This window comes from Gossypium arboreum, chromosome 2 (genome assembly GCF_025698485.1).
Source record: "Gossypium arboreum isolate Shixiya-1 chromosome 2, ASM2569848v2, whole genome shotgun sequence".
NCBI lineage: Eukaryota > Viridiplantae > Streptophyta > Magnoliopsida > Malvales > Malvaceae > Gossypium > Gossypium arboreum.
The window spans coordinates 107,833,249-107,854,959 of NC_069071.1; the positions used below are offsets into that span (position 1 = coordinate 107,833,249).

A 21,711-nucleotide genomic window follows, 5' to 3' on the forward strand; every position below is an offset into this window, starting at 1 on the left:
TTGACTGAAAATTTGATATCTAACAAATAAAAATAAGTAAATCAAAATACAAAAACTAAATCCTTAGATGGATAACGTTAGAAACATAACTTAGCTGAAACAAGCGCATGGTAGCAATGAACATACATGACTAGAGGTGAGTATTTGATCGAGTCGAGTTGGAACGAGTCAAAAAATTTCGAGTTAGTCAAGTTAACAAATTCTATTTTAGCATCTGAACTTAATTTGAATTTTTTTTAATCGAATCGAATCGAGTCAAAAAATCTCGAGTCGAGTTAACGAATCCTATTATTTGTACTTAATGTTGCATTTACATGAATCGATTATTTAACTAGTAGACGAAGTACAAGATTATTTAACTACATAAACAATATAATGAATTTGTCTTATAACTTAATAGATAAACATTTATCAAAACGATATAGTTTTACCTTTTAACTTAATGATTTTAATTTTTAACTTTTAAAAAAGTAAACATTTATCAAAACAATGTAGTTTTGTCTTTTCTTATTCAAATTTTCGGATAACTCAAATTGTGTAATTCATATTCGAGTTAAACAGAAAAACTTAAATTTTTATTCAAGTTGATTCAAATAACTTAATTAACTCAAATAACTCAAACTATTTAATTCAAAATTTAAATTTTTTATCGAATTTTTCAAATTAAATCAGATTTTACTCACCCCTATACATTATCTCTCTCAGCGATCAACCTTCTTTTGAGAGTATAGATTTATGCGATGAACATACATGACACTGCTTTCTTCCCACGTCAATTTGGGTCCTCCTGGAGAATTCAAGATTACTGTTAGTTGGGCTTATACAGTGAAATAATTGCTGAAATGAAAAGTACTTTGGCCCAATCTTCTGGGTAAAAGCTTCGGAAATTCATGACAAAAATTAAATATTTAATCATTTATATTGGTATAAGTTACAACCGTTACACTCGCACGTATCCCTCGGTGCTGACCCAACGGTGGAAAAAGGAAAAGAAAAACGTAGAAGAAAGCTAATCTTTACATATTACCCAAAATACCGACTTGGAAATGTTGAATGCAAGGGCAAGCATGTCTTTAACAATTATGATAAATGGATCAAACTGAAACAACTCACTTGTCGCTGCACTAGGAAATAGGAAGTTATTTTGAGCTTCAGCTTCACTACTGATCACCTCCACAATGAAGTTTGAACAACTGTGTTTGGTTTCCTTAACATTGTTCATCCATGTTGCTTCAACAACTACGCCCCCATTTTCATGTGATTCATCGGACCCAACAACAAAAAACTACCCATTTTGCCAAACTACACTCCCCTTTACTCAAAGGGCTAGGGACCTTGTTTCGATGTTGACCTTAGATGAGAAAATCTCTCAACTTGTTAACTCAGCTCCTGCAATTCCACGACTTGGTATCCCCGCCTACGAGTGGTGGTCGGAGGCACTGCATGGTGTTTCCAATGTCGGGCCTGGCATCAAGTTCGACGGTACTATCAAAGCCGCCACTAGCTTCCCTCAAGTCATTCTCGCTGCCGCTTCTTTTGATGCTTATCAATGTACCGCATTGGCCAAGTAACTCTCTCTCTATCTACTCTCCTTGTTTTATAGTTTAAACTTTGTTAATCTTCAAGACACTAATTAATACTTGTTAAAGAAGGCTATTGGAAGAGAAGCAAGGGCAATATATAATGCAGGAGAGGCAAAAGGGTTAACATTTTGGGCACCAAATATTAACATATTTAGGGACCCCAGATGGGGAAGAGGGCAGGAAACACCAGGGGAAGATCCACTTGTTGCAGGGAAATATGCAGCCTCGTACATAAGAGGGATACAGGGTGACACTTTTGAAGGAGGGAAACTTGGGCAGCATCTTCAAGCTTCAGCTTGTTGTAAGCATTTTACAGCTTATGATTTGGATAACTGGAAGGGAATGAACCGGTTTGTCTTTGATGCTCGGGTAAGTAACGTAAAATCCAACTTGGTTGAAGAAGAAACTGTTGAAGCAAGTTGTTTGTATTTGTGAAATGGTAGGTTACGGTGCAAGATTTAGCGGATACATACCAGCCACCGTTCGAGAAGTGCGTAAGGGAAGGAGGAGGGAGTTGCATGATGTGCGCATACAATAGAGTGAATGGAGTGCCAAGCTGTGCAGATCCCAACTTGTCAAAGACGGTGAGAGGAGAATGGGATTTCAAAGGGTAATATATTTTTGGTTTGAATGCTTTTATTTGGGAATTGTAGAATAATGGAAATGGTAAACAGGTATATAGCATCGGACTGTGATGCGGTGGCCATCATCTATGACGCACAAGGATACGCCAAATCACCCCAAGATGCTGTCGCTGATGTTCTAAGAGCTGGTATTATAATCTTCTTTATCCTATATACCATTGCACTCAAGACTCCACCCGCTATCATCCTATACGTTTTTTAAGGACTTTTTGTCTTCTTTCGGATGCTTAGATTTTTCTTTTTTGTAAGTTTCAACTCTTTATTTATTTATTTAAGCAACTCTTTAGTTGTTGAATTTGATAATTTTAATTTGGTTTATAATTTTTATTTTTTTGTATTAACCTTCTAAATTGGATTCAGTCAGGTAGTTTAAGTCTTTTTAAACACCATTAAATGGTAATGACATGAAACGTCATTAACTGAATTTTTTAAAAAATAAAATTTATAATAAAAAATAGAACATTATAAGAAATTTATAAAATTTGTAGGAAATATTAAAAATTATATAAAATTATTAAAATAATAAAATTAAGATTTTAAAATTATTTTTTGAAATTAGAAAAACGTAAAAAATTATTAAAATGCATGTTCAAAATGAATGGGATAAATGCAGGTTTATCTAGTCAAAATTCTAAAAAAAAAATCTAAAACTGAGAATTTATTTTAAATTTATTAAACGTGCAATTTTTAATAATTTATATAAATCTCTATTAATTTTATATTTTTATATTTTCTATTATATATATTTTATAAATTTTAGATTTTTATATAGTATAATTTTTTAAAAATCATCTTAATTGTATTAAAAAAGGACTAAATTATTTGAAAGGATTTAAGTTTGGGTGCTAATGTGAACAAGAAAAGAGTACATGAACCAATTTTGGATAAGTTACTAAGTTTAGGGACTAATGTTGCTTTATCCCTATTTTTTTTATCTAATTATTCCCTTGGTCATTTAACCTTTGACTTTTGAAATTTAATCTCTCTACTTTTAATTCCAAGAAATTAATCTCTCTACTTATTTGGTTTAAAAATTTAATTAAGATATTTGGATACTAAAATGCAACAATATGAAGAAAATAGGGATTGAGGCATAATTAAACCTTTGCTTTATTTTATTTTTAAGTGCTGTGCACCCCATTTTTATATATGGGTAGAGTGTAGGTATAAGATTTTAAAAAATTCGACCTAATTTTGATAATTCATCTATAATCATATCTGTAACAAGCATCATAAAAGAATTTCAAAGGTGATAGTTGTCTATGTAATTTCTGTGCTCCAACTGACACTTAGCATTTTATAAAATTTCATTCTTGTCATTTATTTAGATGCCATTTCACAGGCATGGATGTCAACTGCGGATCCTACCTGCAGAAATACACGAAATCAGCAATACTGCAGAAAAAACTGTCTGAATCCCAAGTAGACCGAGCTCTCCATAATCTCTTTGCTATTAGAATGAGGTTAGGACTTTTCAATGGCAATCCGCTGCACAATCCTTTCGGCAACAACAGGGCCGATCAAATTTGCTCCTCCGAGCACCAGATTCTAGCACTCGAAGCTGCTCGTAACGGCATTGTCCTTTTGAAGAACCATACAAAGCTCCTTCCGCTTCCGAAGTCAGCCGTGTCCCTGGCTGTAATTGGCCCTAATGCAAAATCCCCGCAGACACTTGTAGGAAACTATGCAGGTCCTCCATGCGAGTCTACTACTCCTTTGCAAGCTCTACAGAGCTACGTTAAGGACACCGTTTACCATCCGGGTTGCGATACTGTTTCTTGTTCGAGCGTTGCGATTGACGAAGCAGTCGATATAGCTAAACAAGCACATTTCGTGGTGTTGATAATGGGGTTAGACCAAACTCAAGAAAGAGAGGCGCTTGATCGTGTCGATTTATTGCTTCCTGGGAGGCAAAAGGAACTCATCACCAGTGTCGCAAAATCCGCTAAGAAACCAGTTGTTTTGGTGCTTCTCTCTGGTGGTCCAATTGATGTATCTTTTGCCAAGGATGATCCCAGAATCGGAGCCATTTTGTGGGCTGGTTATCCCGGACAAGGAGGTGGTATTGCCCTTGCCGAAATAATCTTTGGTGATCATAATCCAGGTAACAAATAGGCCATTGATAATATTGTTGTTCATTGCTATTTAGTTCACTACATGCATGTTTTTGTATACATGCAGGAGGGAGACTGCCGGTAACTTGGTATCCACAAGATTATACCAAAGTACCGATGACAGACATGCGAATGAGACCAGACTCGTTTTCGGATTATCCGGGTCGCACTTACAGATTCTATGAAGGAGACAAAGTGTTTGAATTCGGCTATGGCCTTAGTTACTCAAAATATTCATACAAATTCACTCATGTGTCCCGAAAGAATCTTTACTTGAACCATTCATCAAGTTTACATACAACTAGGACCTGGGATTCCGTAGGGTACAAGCTTGTATCGGAGCTAGGCACGCAAGTGTGTGATGGAAACAAGTTCAAGGTTGGTGTGGGAGTGAAAAATGATGGGGAGATGAGCGGTAAACATCCGGTATTGTTGTTTGCGAGGCAAGGAAAGGTTGGAGATGGGAGGGTGAAGAAACAATTGATTGGTTTCCAAAGTGTGGTTCTAGGTGGAGGGGAAAGGGGTGAGATTGAGTTTGAGGTAAGTCCCTGTGAGGATCTAAGTAGGGCTAATGAATATGGGGTGATGGTAATGGATGAAGGAAGGCATTTCTTGGTTGTAGGAGATGATAAATTGCCGGTTACTATTATAATCTGATGCATGTGGGACTTACTCGTAAACCCCCCAAAATGTCGGCCATAATAATTTTATCAGAAGTCCCTAAGATCAAATGTATATCCTAATTAAGAAACTACTTCGATTTTCTATTTTATCTACTTTTTACTTGTCGGTTCAATGAAATATATATGAATCTAAAACATTTAAATTTTTTTTATTTTCCCAGTTTGTTTTAAGTTACATGTTTTGTCTATCCAACTCTTTCAATAATGATGTATTTGTGGATCGAATGTACGTTTCTTTGTAATATTTCTTACTATTGTATTCAATTTTGTTGCTATAAATACTTATTAATTAAAAGTAATTTTGAAATCTAAATTAAAAAATTTTATTTCATATATTATCGATAAATATTAAAAATTTTACATAATTTTTTTCCAATGGGCAGAGATTGAATAATGTAACAATAAGATTAAAATTAATAGTGGATGTGTATTTAGATTTAAAAGTAAATATAGGAGAAAGATAAAAATTAAAAAAAGGAAAATAATAAAAGTTTTAAATTATTTTATTTTTATGAAAATATTAAAAATATGAGAAATTATAAATTTATTAATAGAAGAATAATATATACATCAATATTCTTATAGATATTTTTATCAGTTTCTTTATAATCATTTTAAAATATTTATTATATTAAACGATAAATAATTTTAAAGAAAATCTCTACAATGATGCCCCTAGCTGTGGACCAATATTGGCTAACTGCAAACCACTCCAATCTACATCATTGATAAAGTTGGATTGAATTAGTGGAAGTGATTACCTGGTTTAGTATATCATCTCTTACATCCATCAATCAATAAATAAGTTGATATTAAAGATGACAAGTGAGGATTTAGAACATTCTATATTTTTATAGAAATTTTTGGTTCGAAATTAGAAAATTTTATATGCGAATTAAATTATATATTTTTATGATAATAAAAATATCATTTTATCATTTTAATAGTTTATATTTTTATAATTTTAAAAAATTAAATTAATTTTTATAATTTTATGAGAGACTAAAATATAATTTTATCATTATTAATTTAAAATTTATAAATTAATAAAGAGACCTAAAACCTCTAAAGGAGGTTGTTTAAACAAAAGTAAACTATCTTCATTATTTTGATTCAATTTGGCGAGAAAATCCACAACTTTATAATTTCTTTTGGCACATTTTGGATGCTACATTGAATTGCCCTTTCCAGCAACTGGTGTATACGCCTAACCAAAGTAGAACTAAAATTTCTTGAATTGTTGTCTTGAATAATCTGAACTATTTACTAATAATTTGTACTAATCATCACTTTATCAAATTCCTGCTTCAATAGAAGAGACACGCTCTCAAAGATATTTCAAAGTTCAGTCTCCAATACTGAACAAACTCCCAAAGAACTATTGAATCCTAAAGATCCGATTCCCTTTTATGTCTCATGTAATTAGGGATGTTTAATCAGTCAATCGACCTGAACTATCATTAACCGAATTAACCGACCTTTTTAAACCCTTAATCATTAACCGAATTAAAATTTTTTCAAAAAAATTCACTGAACCAAACTTTTTCGGTTAATTCGGTCGGTTAACCGAATTAACCGAAATTTATATTTTTTTTTATTTTTGGTTAAAATAAGTATAAAACATATAAAAAAATTAACCAACTTAACCGAACGATTAATTTATATTTCCAAAAAATTAACCGAACCGACCAAATACTTATATATTATAATATTATTTATTAAATTCGATTAATTTAGTTAACCGACCGATTTCGAACCGAATTAACCGTTAACCGAACTTCTAAAAAATTATTAACCAACCTCCAACCAAATTAATTCAGTTAACTGACCAATTAACGGAATTCGATCGGTTAACCGAATTAATTCGGTTTTACCCAAAATTTGTGCACCCCTGCATGTAACCCCCTATAGCAGCATATAATTTTCAAATAATATAAAATTCATAATATTTAAACATAAAAGTATATATTAAAAGAAGTAATTTTTTAATGTAAATTTTTGTTTTATCTGAAAAATTCAAAAAAAAGTTTAGAAAAATAAACAAGTTGTAAGAAATGAGTGAGAGTAGATGGAATGAAAACGGTGACCTTGTCGGTCTTATAAAAACGCTTCCTGCTCTCTACTTCACAGCTCAAAAAATAGTAACGAAGATGAAGTTGAAATATCCCTTTGTCCTCATTCACATTAGCACAGTGGTGCTTATCTTAGCAGAGTCAAGTCGGCCGCCATTTGCCTGCGATTCATCTCACCCACTAACCAAATCTTACCCATTCTGCAAACCTACACTTCCCATCAACCAAAGAGTCCAAGATCTCATCTCCAGGCTCACATTAGATGAGAAAATATCCCAACTCGTTAACTCAGCTCCACCCATTCCTAGACTCGGCATCCCCGAGTATGAATGGTGGTCCGAAGCCTTACATGGTGTTGCCTATTTCCCCGGTTTACATACTGGTATGAGTCTCAACGGGACCATTCAGTCCGCCACTAGTTTCCCCCAAGTCATTCTCACTGCTGCTTCCTTCGATGTTCATCTTTGGTACCGCATTGGTCAGGCAAGTATTTATAAAGACCATTTCCTCATTTTTTTTTTTCTACTTATTAATATCTCGTGTTTACGTGTTTATGATGGCTTGCAGGCAGTTGGAAGGGAAGCTAGAGCCATATATAATGCTGGACAAGCTACGGGGATGACATTTTGGGCACCAAATATTAACATATTTAGGGACCCAAGGTGGGGAAGAGGCCAAGAGACACCAGGTGAGGATCCTGTTGTTACTGGGAAATATGCAGTCTCGTTCGTGAGAGGCATACAAGGGGATACTTTTGAAGGAGGGAAACTTGGCCATCATCTTCAAGCTTCAGCTTGTTGTAAGCATTTTACAGCTTATGATTTGGATAACTGGAAAGGAGTCAACCGTTTTGTCTTTAATGCAAAGGTTAATATTTGTTTGTTTGCTTCAGTTTGATTGATTATTGGACTGCTACGTTTAATTATTATGTCCTTCCTCTTTTTTATTATGGATTTCAGGTTAGTTTACAGGATTTAGCAGATACATATATGCCTCCATTTAGGAGTTGCATAGAGGAAGGTAAAGCCAGTGGGATAATGTGTGCTTACAATCGTGTTAATGGAGTCCCCAATTGTGCAGATTACAATCTCTTGTCAAAAACAGCCAGAGCACAATGGGGTTTCGATGGGTAATAATGACAAAGACTGTTAATAGCACAAAAATACAGGTTATAATTCAAACAGATAACAGACTTTGTGGTTTTCTTTGGTTAAATATAATCAGGTACATAACATCTGACTGTGATGCTGTCTCCATCATTCATGAGGAACAAGGATATGCTAAATTACCAGAGGATGCAGTGGCCGATGTTCTTAAAGCTGGTATGAATAGCTTTCTTCTATGTTATGAGGACGAGTATCGAATATCCGTATGTATCTGACCCAAGAATGGTCAAATTTTTCCATGTATTAGACTGTGATAGTGTCTCCATCATTCTGATTCTTTTCTTGCTAGACGCATCATATGAATCTGAACTTTTTGATCGATGAATTCACAGGAATGGATGTCAACTGTGGTAACTATTTGAAGAACTACACCAAATCAGCTGTCGTAAAGAGAAAATTGCCTATATCTGAAATAGATAGAGCCCTTCATAACCTTTTCTCTGTTCGAATGAGACTGGGGCTTTTCGATGGCAATCCACTACAACAGCCTTTTGGTAAGATTGGTCCAGACCAAGTTTGTTCCCAAGAGCATCAGAATCTTGCCCTTGAGGCTGCTCGCAACAGCATTGTCCTTTTAAAAAACACCTACAGACTCCTCCCATTTTCGAAAGCAAAAACTACTTCTCTTGCAGTAATAGGCCCTAATGCCAATTCTGCAAAAACACTACTTGGCAACTATGCAGGCATTCCTTGCAAAACTGTTACACCTCTGCAAGGGTTGCAAAGATATGTTAAAGACATCAGGTATCACCCAGGTTGTAATGCAGTTAACTGTTCTTATGCTTTGACTGACCAAGCTGTGAAAGTAGCAAAAGGGGCAGAATATGTGGTGTTAGTAATGGGATTGGATCAAACCCAAGAGAGGGAAGAACTTGATCGTGTAGACTTGGTTCTTTCACCAAAGCAACAGAACCTGATCTCTATACTCGCAAGAGCAGCTAAGAATCCAGTTGTTTTGGTGCTTCTTTCTGGAGGTCCAGTGGATATAAGCTTTGCCAAAAACGATAAACACATTGGAAGCATTCTATGGGCTGGTTATCCAGGTGAAGCTGGAGGTCTTGCATTAGCAGAAATTATATTTGGCGATCACAATCCAGGTGAACTCTTATACTCATTCATTAAGCTTGTATGCTAACAAAGCCAATAAGACATTCTTATACTGGAGATAAATTTACTAAAGCTATAAGCTTCATATTTATATGCAGGAGGGAGGTTACCGGTTACTTGGTATCCACAGAGTTTTGTTAAAGTACCTATGACAGACATGAGAATGCGTCCTGAACCATCATCAGGCTATCCTGGACGCACTTACAGGTTCTACCAAGGACAAAAGGTTTTTGAATTTGGTTATGGTCTGAGCTACTCAAACTATTCTTATGAATTTCTCCCTGTAGCACAAAACAAGGTCTATTTAAACCATCAGATAAAGTCTCCAAAGGCTGAGCTTGAGAACTCAAATGCTCTCAAACACGTACCAGTTTCAGAGTTGGGAACAGAACTTTGCAGTAAGAGAATCCCAGTCACAGTTAGAGCTCAAAACCATGGTGATATGGCAGGTAGGCATCCACTTTTGCTATTTGTCAGGTCAGCAAAAGCTGGTAATGGAAGGCCTGAAAAACAACTGGTTGGATTCCAGAGTGTTATTCTGAATGCTGGGGAAAGAGCAGATGTTGAATTTGAGTTGAGCCCTTGCGAGCATCTTAGCACAGTCAATGAAGATGGTTTGATGGTCATTGAGGAAGGTTCTCATCTCTTGAGCATTGAAGACAAAGAATCTGAGATAACAGTCATCCTATGATACAAAGAAATGGCTCTCAAAAACCCGGGAAATACAATCCTGCTATTCCAATAAAAAAGCTGTTTTGTCTCCTTTAAGAATAATTTCCTCTTGCTTGCAAATTATGAGTGATGATTTTGTATTCCCTACAATGCTATTTCCCTATTAGGAACAAATCAAAAACCCAGGAAATACAATCCTGCTATTCCAATAAAAAAAAGCTGTTTTTGTCTCCTTTAAGAATAATTTTCTCTTGCTTGCAAATTATGAGTGATGATTTTCTATTTCCTACAATGCTATTTCCCTATTAGGAACAAAGCAATGCAGTAAAAGAATGAAAACAGAACCTTAAAGCAGTAATCTTAGAAGCCAGCTGCCCCCTTCCCAACTCATCACTCACATCACCACTCTATTTAAGCTATCACTCTCACCGTGTTCTTAATTTCTAGTTTACAAATATTTTGGTGATTGCTTTCTTTAATTTCAACTTTATCAATAGAAACATGCAAGAGGATAAGAGAATGGCTACATGATTTGATTGATTAGATTTGAAAATTTTCAAGACATGAATAATAAACATGAAATCAAACGTCTAAACCCAATTACTTTTATCCATATATCTAAACTTCGAAACAACAGAACATGGGTCTAAATTAATAGCTTTCTTCTTTCTTTTTAACCAAACTACAATATAATAGCTTTCATTTTCTCGACAAAGTACAAAGGACACTGAGCAGCAGTAAAAACTTAAAATAGTAAAAGAAACAGATTGGATGGTGTTACAAAAGTTGTTCAAACTGACGAGAGAGGTTGTCTGGACTTGCCGCTCACAGGGATGTTAAAGAGGCTCATGACCTATGTTAAAAGAGTCGTGAAGACGACGTCAATACTGACACATAAAACTGGAGGACTAACACTAGCAGAAATCATCTATTTTGGTGACCATAACCCGGGTGATCTCAGTTATGATTGTAGGATAAGCTCCAATCCTTTGAATTAAAAAACTAGGAGACGCAATCCATCACTATTGATTAATGACAATATTACAATACATTTTTCAATTCAGGTGAAAATTTGCCTGTTACTCACATACCTACAAAGTTTCATCAAAACACCAATGACATACATGAGAATGTGCACAACCATCTTCCTACAGAATCTATAAAAGGCCCAAAATTTTCAACTTCAGCTATGGGCTCAGCTTCTCAAACTATTTTTACAAATTCCTCTCCATCGCCCAAACAAAGCTCTACTTCAAACAGTATTCCAGAACCATACTAACAGGAAGCCAAAACCTATCAGATTTGTATCAGTTTCAATATGGACACCAAACGCAGTGAGAAGAGGAGGTTTACAGTCAAAGTTGGAGTTCAAAACTCTGGAGGGATGGCAGGAAGGCATGCAGTGTTGCTCTCTCTCTCAAACAAAGTTGGAGTTCAAGGATGGGAAACTGAATCCCATGAAACAAATTTATGGGATTCCAGAATGTGAATCTGAAGACAGGAGAATGGGGAACTTGGAACTTAGCCCTCCTGATCACCTTAGCTGACCCAATGAAGATGGTTTGATGGTTAAGGAAAAAATTTCTAATATCTTGATTATGGAGAACAAAGAGTACATCAGAATTATGATCTGAACAAGGACGGAAGGGACTGTCACATCCCGAGATCGAGGTCGGAAGTTTTGGTTGTGCGAAGTGAAGGTTTGTCAGTGTTCTGACAAACTGGGATGGCCAAAAGTCGGGCAAACTGAGAGTTTGCCAAAGTTAGGCAAGCTGGGTGTTGGCAAAGAGAGTTTCAGTAAGGGGGTTCACCGGCAGCAGTGCACTCCAAATGATATGGTATGGCGTTCTCTAGTTTCTCTGCAAGTCAGGTTCATTAATGTGTTGGCGAGCTAGGGTTTGCCAATTTGTTTGGCAAGTTGGGTGCGCTAATTTGTGTGGCGAACTGAGTTTGCCGGTTAAAGATACGGTCAAACTCAAATTAAGAAAAAGTGATTTAGTGTATTTAGGAATACTTTACGTGCAAGTAACAACTTTTTAAGTCAAACAGGGTATCCAAAGATATCTAGCACTCTTAAGTCTATACATACGACCCTTAACTCTATGAAATTCGTCACTGAATATTCTGTCTTCAAAGTCTCAGTTCTAGATTCTATTCATAGCAAGTCGGGTAAGTCCCTGCCTTGTTAGGATTGATCGTCCCAAAAGCTAGGTTCGCTTGCATGTGCAAAATCTGTATGCTTTGTTAGTGATTTTCTTGTTTATTGCGAACCAACCAGACCATCTTCTAACAAGGACAAAGGTAAAGCCAAATTCATTTAAGTTTCTTCGTTTCCGGCGAGTGGTCTGAGATTATTTCGATTATGTTCTTTATTATGTTAACTGTAACGTTTTCTAAAAAGGAATCTCTAATTTCGAAACCCAAAAGTAAGTTTTTTGAAAAGTTCTGTTTAAGCTACGAAACTATATTTTAAAAGTATAATTTTGAAAGGATGATTTTAAATCACAATTTTATGCGAGCGCCTATACGGTCCAATGTTTTAAGAATGTTTTGAAAAGAACGGTTTTTAAACTCTGTTTTAAAGGCAATTAACGTGCAAGCTTTTATAAGCAAATGTTTTTCAATTCACTTTATGCGAGCTCCCTATTAAAGCTCAGCTTTGTACGAGCTCTCTCATTTGTGTGAGCTCCTTTGAGAGCTTTCTGATTGGTATACCAAAAAGTGTGAGTACTCACTAAGCTTTTGTTTCATTCTACGTGTTCCTTTGAGAACAAGGTTGGGTATTTATATATCCAACGAGACGAAGTTTTGCTCCTCAGTGAGCCTAGCTCTATATATGAGTTTTCTGTGATATGTTTCATTCTACGTGCTCTCTTGCAAACTAGGTTGGATATAAACATATTCAACGAGAGAAAGACTCTGTTTGACGAACCAATCGTGCGACCAAAGGCTGACTCTATTCGAGATTTTGATACGTGTGAATTGGTCCTGCAACCGAAGCCAAACCTTGTTTAAAGTTTTCTGAAAATTATGTACGAGCTGGCTTCGCGGCCTAAGGCGAGCCCCTTTTAAAGCAAGTTTTCAAAGAAATGATTAATAAGCATCGTTTTTTTTTTTAAATTGTTTCCACAAAAGATGTTTTCCTGATGAAAGATGCGAAATGGGTCACGCCATCTTACCCACGAACCCAGCACGCAGAACGTTTACAAACTAAAGTTTCTACTGTTTTCAAACACTATTTTTAAAGCATAACGTTTCTGATTATTCACTGAGTTCTCAATGAACTCACCCACTTTTTTCTTACTTCTCAAGTAAGTCACAGATAGCATTGGCGAGGTCGACACTAATATTGGTGAACCATAGCGACGGGCGATGGGACTTTATTATGTTGTCTAGAACAATATTTATATCGTTGATTTGATTACTGAACAATTTACTTAAAGTTGAATTTAGTATGTTTTATTTTTAAGTTAATTTTATTCATGCGAATCATGTCTTGAAACATATGTTCTATTTCCATTATTAATAAATCGATGTTATTCATACATGTGTATTTTCGTGGTTTGTGAACCACGTATGTTGCATAAATTACTTGTGTACTCTTGGTGTTAATTTATTTACATGTGAACCACTGTATGCTGATTACAAACGTACCCCTATTGTGATAGTTTTATTACATGAGAGACCCTAGTTATGGTTACCATATTTACATGCATACCCTTATCTTTGCAAACCCTTACATGTTTCTGAGAACCCTGTTTAAGTGTAATATTCCTTGTTGCATGCATGTTTTCCTTGTTTGCAAAGACTAATAATTAGTGAAACTATGATTTATGAGAATTTTAGGTGTTATGTGAACTGTTGTGGACTTAAAAGTTTTATATCCTTGTATGCAAACTATTGTATCTTGCGAATTCATGTTTTTGTGCGAACCTATATTGAACTGTGAACTCATGTTTGTGTGTTGGCCTACGATCTCTTATGATTTTAAGGTATGCGAGCTATGTTTGAATGTTATGTGAAAGGTTTAAGTGATGTGAAACTGTAAATGTTTCTAAGTATATAACAATCATCGTTTTGCATGATTATGTACTTTGATCTATTTTGCATGCAAACCCTTGTGTTATATGAATGCATCACTTCCATTGCTTTGTTAAAGTTTAAACACCTTATTCGCATGCTATCTCTAAGTGGTGTGTTGGAGGTTAGGTTAGGAGTTAACGGAGAGTCACATCAGTGGTTAATGTGACACGCTGGATTCGGGTCAAATCTTCTCAGTCGGGTATGAGGTGTTACAGGGACTTACAAATTCACCAGGTTGATAGCCAAATAGTCTCTAGTTAATTTAAGAAGCCAAGGCATCACTAGATAGGATATCGCAACCACTAGCCAAACATATATTGCCGTGAGCGCTTTATCATTCAATTTCAAGTATAACTTGCAAATCAATGCAATACAATTTCATAAACAACAATCAGCTATACAGATAACAAAATTAGGAAAACTAATGGCACTCGAACTAGTATCAAATTTTCATTCTGCACCTAAGCAGATTTCTTTGTTTAAAGCGACCCCTGAAATATGTAACATATTTTAGTCCTATTCTTAATGCGTTTTTAGATGATTAATTATGCAAATTAGTGAATTTGATGCTCATAATCCTTTACATTCATGTTTTTATTCTTAGTAGAGCATTTGAGACCGAAAGGAGCGAAAAACAAGCCAAAAAGGACAAATAGAGTTGTTTTCAGGATCCACACGGCCTAGGCATTTCCACACGGGTAAGCCACACGCCCGTATGAGCCACATGGGCTGGCCACACGCCCATGTGCCAACCCGTGTCGATTTTGCACCCTGCTTCCAAAATACGCAGAAAAACTCAATTTTTAGGCTTTTTGAGCATTCCAAAGTTTATAAATAGCAATTAAAAGAGGACCTAAGGGGGCAATCAGAGGAGATCGAAGAAAACACTCAAAGAATGCCATCAAAATCAACTCGGAAGTGGAACCCCCTCAAGATCAAAGATCTCTATTTAATTTCTTTCGAAGTTTTATTAGTTTCTGTTATGTCTTGTGGTTATCCTAACTTTGAGATATTTCTATTTAGGATTATGAACTAATCTAGATACCTAGGGAGGATGAAACCTATGATGAATTCTATGATGAATGTTATTATTTAATTTCTGTTTTTATGTGATAAATACTTGATTCTTGTTCTCAATTATGTATGCTTATTTCGTGTTTTAATATTTTTGGGATATTAATTCATGTTTAATTTAGATTCATAATAATAGATGAAGTCTAGGTGGATTCTTTACTGGGTATTGTCTATCTCATTGGTTATCTTTGATTATTTTTCTATTTTATTCTCTGTTACGTTACTAGATAAATTAGATTGGTAAATTTAGATTAAAAATAATCACTCCAATTTGTCGGCTAAATAATAGAAAAACAGTAATTACTAGTACTTTTAGTCCTCGTAGATATGATATTCCCTACTCACCATAACTATATTATTGTTCGATAGATGCGCTTGCCTTAGTCGTATTTATAGTTAGTTTAGTGATCATCAATAAGATTATGATGTTAAATCACCAGCTATGTTAAAAGATGACACTAATGTGAATAATGCACAACATAGAATGTTTGGCAAGTATTCCAGAACAATCAACTTAAACCTTTTGGTTCTAGTGTATTTGATACAATAATAAAGAATAGAAATAGAACCAGAGCAACAGTATAGGCTATTAATATATGAGATTCCCTAGCAACAGAGCAATAGGTGACACTTACTGCACTTTTGTTCCTTTGGAAGGTTGCAACAATAAAACCTGGATCATCCCTCACTTTCCATGTCATGGCTGGAATTGTTACCTCTCGAGTCCCATCTGAGTGAGTGTGGTCACTAAATTCTTGTGTGTGAGCACTAAAAATAATCCTACATACAGAAAATGAAACGGACATTGATGTCACAACATAAAATCCACTTCCATGTCAGTTCTGGAAAATATTCTCTTTAAGCAATAGAAAATTCTATAACAAGAAGGGAAATAACAGACATTCGACAAAAAGACAAATTTGCTTCACTTCCCAAAGTTAATAATGTAGCTACTTCATCAATGTTACTTATGTGCCAGCAGCCATATCTAACTAACATCAAAGATGCCAGTAGGTAATAATAAGTTCTATTATGTGATGCTTAATTTGTTGAAAATGTAGTTAGTCAACATCTAATCCTCCAAAGATGCAATCTAAAAGATATCAATTTTGTTCAAAGCATACAATTATGCCAGAAAAGGGGAAAATGAATTATTATCGGTAGTTGAAGAAGGTTAAATAATAGCAGGAGACATACATACAATTAGGTAACAATAGAAAGTGCAAAGACAAGCAAACAGAAAATTCCTTGCAGATTCTCTAGTGGATGCTTACCTGGGTTTAAGAGCATGAAAAATGTATTCAGTAGCATTTGGTGGGACAGTCTGCGATAGATCATAAGGGCCGGTCCCAGAAAAGCCTCTGGAGGAAAAGAAAATTGGAACTATTGATTAAAATGCTTTGCAGCAGAAGTGGAAAATAAAAACAAAAACAAAATATTACATGGTAAAAATTCAGTTTACATGCATATATTCCATTGACATGATTAAGGAATGCCATGCTAACCCAGATATCAGAAGTGCACAAAATTTTGCTTAAATTATTTTATTTAACAACATTATTCATCCCCTTGATCTCCCATGATCCCACGAATAAAAATGGCCTTGACCCATGATTGACCAGGTAGTAGAAAGATGACAGTTCAATCTATAATTACTTGGCCATTGGGAACTGAATATTAAGATAGCAGGTTCAATACTATACAGCAGGTTCAATACTATACCCTTAACATCCAATTACCGAAACTGAAGTGCAGACATGCAACTTTTAACATTAAGGAATTATTCCATGATAAGCCATATAGAATGCAGTGATAAGACAAACTTACTCGCCCTGTGCTGAAGCTGGAACTTTGCCCGATGGATCAATGATAGACTTGAAAGTACTACCTTCTGCTATATGGGTCTTCCCCGACCGATACAAGGGAAAATGAAGTAATAGGACAGGACCAGAACCAGAACCAGAACCCGATTTCATAGCATTTACTCTCCACCTAAAGTCATTGGACATTTCGCTAAACATGCCAAACCCATTGTTTGCTTCATCCATGCCTTCTATTTCCATTTGTAGATCCACACTTTCCCTTTCTATAACCTTCTCAACGTCAAAACGGAGTTTATTGTTACCACAAATCAACGCAACAGCGTTAAGTGAAACAAAGCTGATATTGCTAATTTCGAAAGCACCACATCCCGATGAATCCAACCCCGGAAAATTCCTAGCTATCCAATTAACAGAGTTTGAACAAAGACCACTACACTCTCCAACATCCCTATCACCAAGAATAACATGTAAAGGGAGATCAAGAAATGGACCCAACATGTTATCAAACTGATGTAGCACCGATAACCATTTAGTTCTTGACAACTCTGACCCTTTCGCAGAAACATCACCTAAGACTAGTAGCATATCAGGGTTCAAACTCTGAAAAGATTTCTGCATTGTATATTAGCGAAGATTATCAATATCTTTAACTTCAAATTTTTTAAATAAAAATACAAAAACCAAGCATGTTTTAATGAAAAAGAATTCTAAGCTTATTCCGTGACTAGAGAAATGTATGATCATATATATAGGACAACTATATTTGAATTACCTTATGAGTTGAACTATTTCCTTATCTTTAATCAACATGGTTTAGCATTTTACTAGCTTCTCTTTTTTGCATTTTAGCAACTTCCAGAATAGGAGAAATAAATTAAAAAGAACTTAAATACACTGGCATTTCGGAATCCCTATATATCTCTACTCTAGAATGCATGTTATTTATCATCAATGGCAACTTCACACCTCCAATCCAGCAAGGTCAAGTCATGTCTCACAACAAAATATCCCATTTCCCTAAAGAATTCAATGAACCCAGATCATAATTTCAATAATTAACATCACTTTCACTTAATGCATGAGATATAAGCAAACAGGGATTACAGAAAGAAAAATTGACCTCGAAAAACTTGGACATGTAATAGTCTCTGAAATAGAGGTTGACAAAACCAGCTTCGGAGCCAAGCAAGAGCAAGTTGGCAACCATCATAACCTTAAGATCCTCCAGCGAATCATCTACGTTCTCGACATGTTTGTCGGGACTGTAGGTGGTGCTTGGGAGGAGTTTGCAAGAAGGGAAGGAGACCCACTCTTCGTATACCATGAAAATAGAGATCATTATTACAGGCAATAAAGACCTCCAAGCAGCTGCTGCCATCATTTTCTTTTGTTGGCGTTTTGGTCAAGAGGGGTTATAGGGGTTCGCCATTTTCACTGTTGTTGACCACAGAACTCATTGTAAAAAACATTAATGGAAGATAATTAGACCCAGTTCATCATCTATATTTTATACTAATACTCGGCTGGTTGGCCCACATCTAGATCTAGCAACGACCCACCAACAACTATTTTGATTCTTTGTAGTAATTGATTGAAATCTAAAGGATAATAGTATGAATGAACCTTTTACTTTAGCAAATATTTTAATATGATACATATATATTTTCAGAATATTGATTTTAGCCCATGAAGTTTCATTTGTTGTTCTTACCCTAATTATAAAAAAATTATTAGGTAAATCTTTTGTACCACATCAGCCATAGTCTCCAACGAATAACATAATACCGTGTTTCCATGTCATTAAAATATTTTCCAACCTCCATTTTAACTCATCTTTCCCTCATTCTTCCTCACTTTTTGCCTGCAATTCATTCTCTTCAGCCTAGCACTCCTTTTTTTTTTTTTTTTTTGTCTCAAAAGTATTTTTCTAACATCTCTTTATTTCGCACTCACACTCAACAAGTAGTCCAACGTTTCTCGAGCTAAACATGCATTGATTTGAAGAGAAGGTATGTATCTCTCATACATTTGTATAAAGTGCGAATCTTTTACACTATATTTAAGTAAATAATTATAAAGGGAAAAAATAAAGGAAAATAAAAGAGGAGGGTTAAGGAAAGAAAATTATAAATGCAACGGGGGATCCTAGTAGAGGCCAAGGGCATGGCCCCCAAGGTTTAATTTTTTTTACAATTTATTCTTTTTTAGATATATTATGACTCTTCTAAAAATATAAGTATGTCCCTCTAAGGTTTAAAATTTTTACAATTTTCTCTTTTGTATATATACCATAACCCTCCTAAAAATTGATTGTTTATATATTTAAATCGATTGTTATATAGCACATATGATTTTAGTTTCTCCCAAGTTAACATCCTGACTCCGCCACTGTATATATGTTTATTTTATTTGGATAGTTAAAATTAATAAAGAAAAGTGAAGTGAAGGATTTTTCACTACCTTTGTTTGTTCGGTTAAATGGTGAAAAGTTAAAAATAATAATTATTTATAATATTTCTTCAATAATATCCTATTTATAAAGTAACTTAAGTAAAAGGTTAATAATGGGGTGAGCAAAATCCGAATTGATTCAAAAAATTCGATAAAAAATTTAAATTTTGAATTAAGTTGTTTGAGTTATTTGAGTAATCAAGTTATTTGGATAAACTAAAATAAAAAATTAAGTTTTTCGGTTTAACTCGAATATGAATTACACAATTCGAGTTATCCAAAAATTCGAATAAGAAAAGACAAAACTATGTTATTTTAATAAATATTTACTTTTTTAAAAGTTAAAATTCAAAATAATTAAGTTAAAAGGCAAAACTACATCGCTTTGATAAATGTTTACCCATTAAGTTAAAAGATTAAATCATTATATTGTTCATGTAGTTAAATAATCTTGTACTTCGCCTACTAGTTAAATAATCGGTCTATCTAAAAGCAATATTAAGTATAAATAATAGGATTCGTTAACTCGACTCGATTTGACTCGAAATTTTTTGACTCAATTCAATTCGATTCGAAAAAAATTCAAATTGAATTCGGTTACTAAAATAAGATTTGTCAACTCGACTAATTCGAAAAATTTTGACTTGATTCGACTTGACTCGATCGAATACTAACCCCTAATTAATATGATAAAAATAATATTTTGCATATTAAAGAAAACATTAGTTTCCTTTCCTTGATTTTTCTCTCAAATTGCGATAATTAAAAACTAAGTAACTCAAGGAAAAGTAAAAGATATTAAATTCCCTTTACTTCAAAAATTTTATCAAACAATGGAAAATGTACTTTCTTTTTTCATATTTTTATTCAATCCTAGGATAAGTACTTACACTATGTTTGGATAAATAATTGTAAAGCAAAAAAAAAAAGAAATGATATATGTTTATTTTGCTTGGATGGTTAAAATTAATAAAGGAAAGGAGAGTGAAAGATTTTTCACTTATTTGGTTAAACGGTAGAAAGTTAAAAGGAAATAAATATTTATAATATTTTTCCAATCATATCATTTTATAAAATAATTTTATACAAAAGTTAATAAGATAAAATCATAATTTACATATTAAAGGAAACACTACTTCCTTTTCCTCGGCTTTTCTCCCAAATTACGGTAATTAAGAATTGAATAACTCAAGGAAAGTAAAGATATTCAACTTCATTCAATCTCTCTTCTTAAATAAAAAAAATATTATCTATTTTTCCTTTCTTTTCTTTTCTTTCCTTTGTTTTATTCAATCCAAACATAGGGTTAGATAATAAAAAATCTAATGATCAGTTTATTATTGTTTTTAGAAACATTTTTAAAATAAAAGTATTGCTAAATAATATGTTTTTCAACTTTTCAAAACTGCTTTTAGGATTAAAAAAAAACTTTGCAAAAGTATTTTTTAACCAAAAACAGAAATAACTTTTACTCAAAAATACTTTTTTGGTCTGAAAATAAAAATACATTTAAGACACAATACTAACTAACCCTAAATCAATTTCACCCGACACTCGTTGATGTAAGTTTTTTCTTCTAATCCACCCACTTCTTTTATAATGCTTGTTTTCAGTTTTTGAAACCTAGAAAAAAGAAAAAAGTTATTGCCTGAAAATTTAATTCCAACAATGGGCCCATTGGGATTAAAGCTAACTTTCTACTCTTTAATTGGATCACAAGACTTGATTGATTTTGGGGATTTAGTTACTAATTTTACCAATCTGTTTTTATTGATGTTGGGTTATTTCATCTTTCTTTTGATTCCTGAATTTTACAAATAGGTTGAATTTTAGCATCGATCAAGATCTTGATTGTGCATTTGCTTTCTTTCCTAAATGGAACTATCTAAATGCTTTCTATTGATAAATAAGCTATTTTGCATTTGTATGGTAGCATCGACTTGGGTATTCTCTATTATGGGACAAAATTAAAATTAGAAAAAAAATAACATTTTTACTTATATATTTTAGTGGGCCGGATTGAGTGGAAACGGTGTGTTCCATCTTTAAATGAAACGATGCGATTCATTTTCTCCAGTCTGTAACAGAGGGGAGGTTATGAAAAATGAATATGTTTTGTTTGCTTCTCTTCTTCTTTTCTCTGATTTCTCTCCTCTCTTCCCTTCCTATTCCTTGTTTTCTGTTTCTGTTCGTAACATTTTCCTTTTCTCAAACATCGAGAAAGTCATTTATCTATGTT

At 34.1% G+C, this 21,711-nt stretch overlaps 3 protein-coding genes and 1 long non-coding RNA gene across 7 annotated transcripts; 3 read left to right on the forward strand and 1 right to left on the reverse strand.

The window, feature by feature from the left end:
* Window positions 1-680: 680 nt before the first annotated feature.
* LOC108462268 (uncharacterized) lies at window positions 681-18,581 on the reverse strand. Of its 3 annotated transcripts, none has more exons than XM_053025135.1 (5): window positions 18,142-18,577; window positions 17,026-17,633; window positions 16,473-16,559; window positions 15,834-15,978; window positions 681-787 (listed from the first exon to the last, which is right to left on the reverse strand). In XM_053025135.1, the coding sequence occupies exons 1-5, from the start codon at window positions 18,400-18,402 to the stop codon at window positions 773-775; spliced, it is 1,116 nt and encodes a 371-aa protein (XP_052881095.1). In that variant the 5' UTR covers window positions 18,403-18,577; the 3' UTR covers window positions 681-772. The 3 variants fall into 3 exon arrangements, with proteins under 3 accessions (XP_052881095.1, XP_017617731.1, XP_017617738.1); XM_017762242.2 differs by lacking the exon at window positions 681-787 and adding an exon at window positions 14,440-14,895 and having other exon boundaries at window positions 18,142-18,581; XM_017762249.2 differs by lacking the exon at window positions 681-787 and having other exon boundaries at window positions 15,619-15,978; window positions 18,142-18,571.
* LOC108466697 (probable beta-D-xylosidase 7) lies at window positions 1,055-5,157 on the forward strand. Its single transcript, XM_053025134.1, is given in 6 exon segments — window positions 1,055-1,551; window positions 1,627-1,952; window positions 2,027-2,193; window positions 2,258-2,355; window positions 3,570-4,331; window positions 4,409-5,157. Coding segments are annotated over 6 exon segments (2,316 nt in total). The 5' UTR covers window positions 1,055-1,178; the 3' UTR covers window positions 4,999-5,157.
* On the forward strand, window positions 7,057-10,285 carry LOC108467213 (probable beta-D-xylosidase 7). Its single transcript, XM_053025133.1, has 6 exons — window positions 7,057-7,583; window positions 7,668-7,963; window positions 8,056-8,225; window positions 8,321-8,418; window positions 8,595-9,359; window positions 9,468-10,285. Exons 1-6 carry the CDS (start codon window positions 7,079-7,081, stop codon window positions 10,058-10,060), a joined length of 2,427 nt encoding a protein of 808 aa, XP_052881093.1. The 5' UTR covers window positions 7,057-7,078; the 3' UTR covers window positions 10,061-10,285.
* Window positions 11,921-15,241, forward strand: LOC128289381 (uncharacterized). Of its 2 annotated transcripts, none has more exons than XR_008279018.1 (2): window positions 11,921-12,342; window positions 14,729-15,241. It is a non-coding gene; the product is annotated as an uncharacterized LOC128289381 (long non-coding RNA). The 2 variants fall into 2 exon arrangements; XR_008279017.1 differs by having other exon boundaries at window positions 14,732-15,241.
* Window positions 18,582-21,711: the final 3,130 nt, after the last annotated feature.

Excerpts from the sequence above, each read along its gene's own strand:
- LOC108462268 (XM_017762242.2), bottom strand. The coding sequence starts at position 18,402 with ATGATGGCAGCAGCTGCTTGGAGGTCTTTATTGCCTGTAATAATGATC. Across the intron at positions 17,634-18,141 it reads ACATGTCCAAGTTTTTCGAG|AAATCTTTTCAGAGTTTGAA; the intron begins GTCAATTTTTCT and ends TATACAATGCAG. Across the intron at positions 15,979-16,472 it reads TTTCATGCTCTTAAACCCAG|GATTATTTTTAGTGCTCACA; the intron begins GTAAGCATCCAC and ends TTCTGTATGTAG.
- LOC108467213 (XM_053025133.1), top strand. The coding sequence starts at position 7,079 with ATGAGTGAGAGTAGATGGAATGAAAACGGTGACCTTGTCGGTCTTATA. Across the intron at positions 7,584-7,667 it reads GTACCGCATTGGTCAGGCAA|TTGGAAGGGAAGCTAGAGCC; the intron begins GTATTTATAAAG and ends GCTTGCAGGCAG. Across the intron at positions 7,964-8,055 it reads GTTTTGTCTTTAATGCAAAG|GTTAGTTTACAGGATTTAGC; the intron begins GTTAATATTTGT and ends TATGGATTTCAG.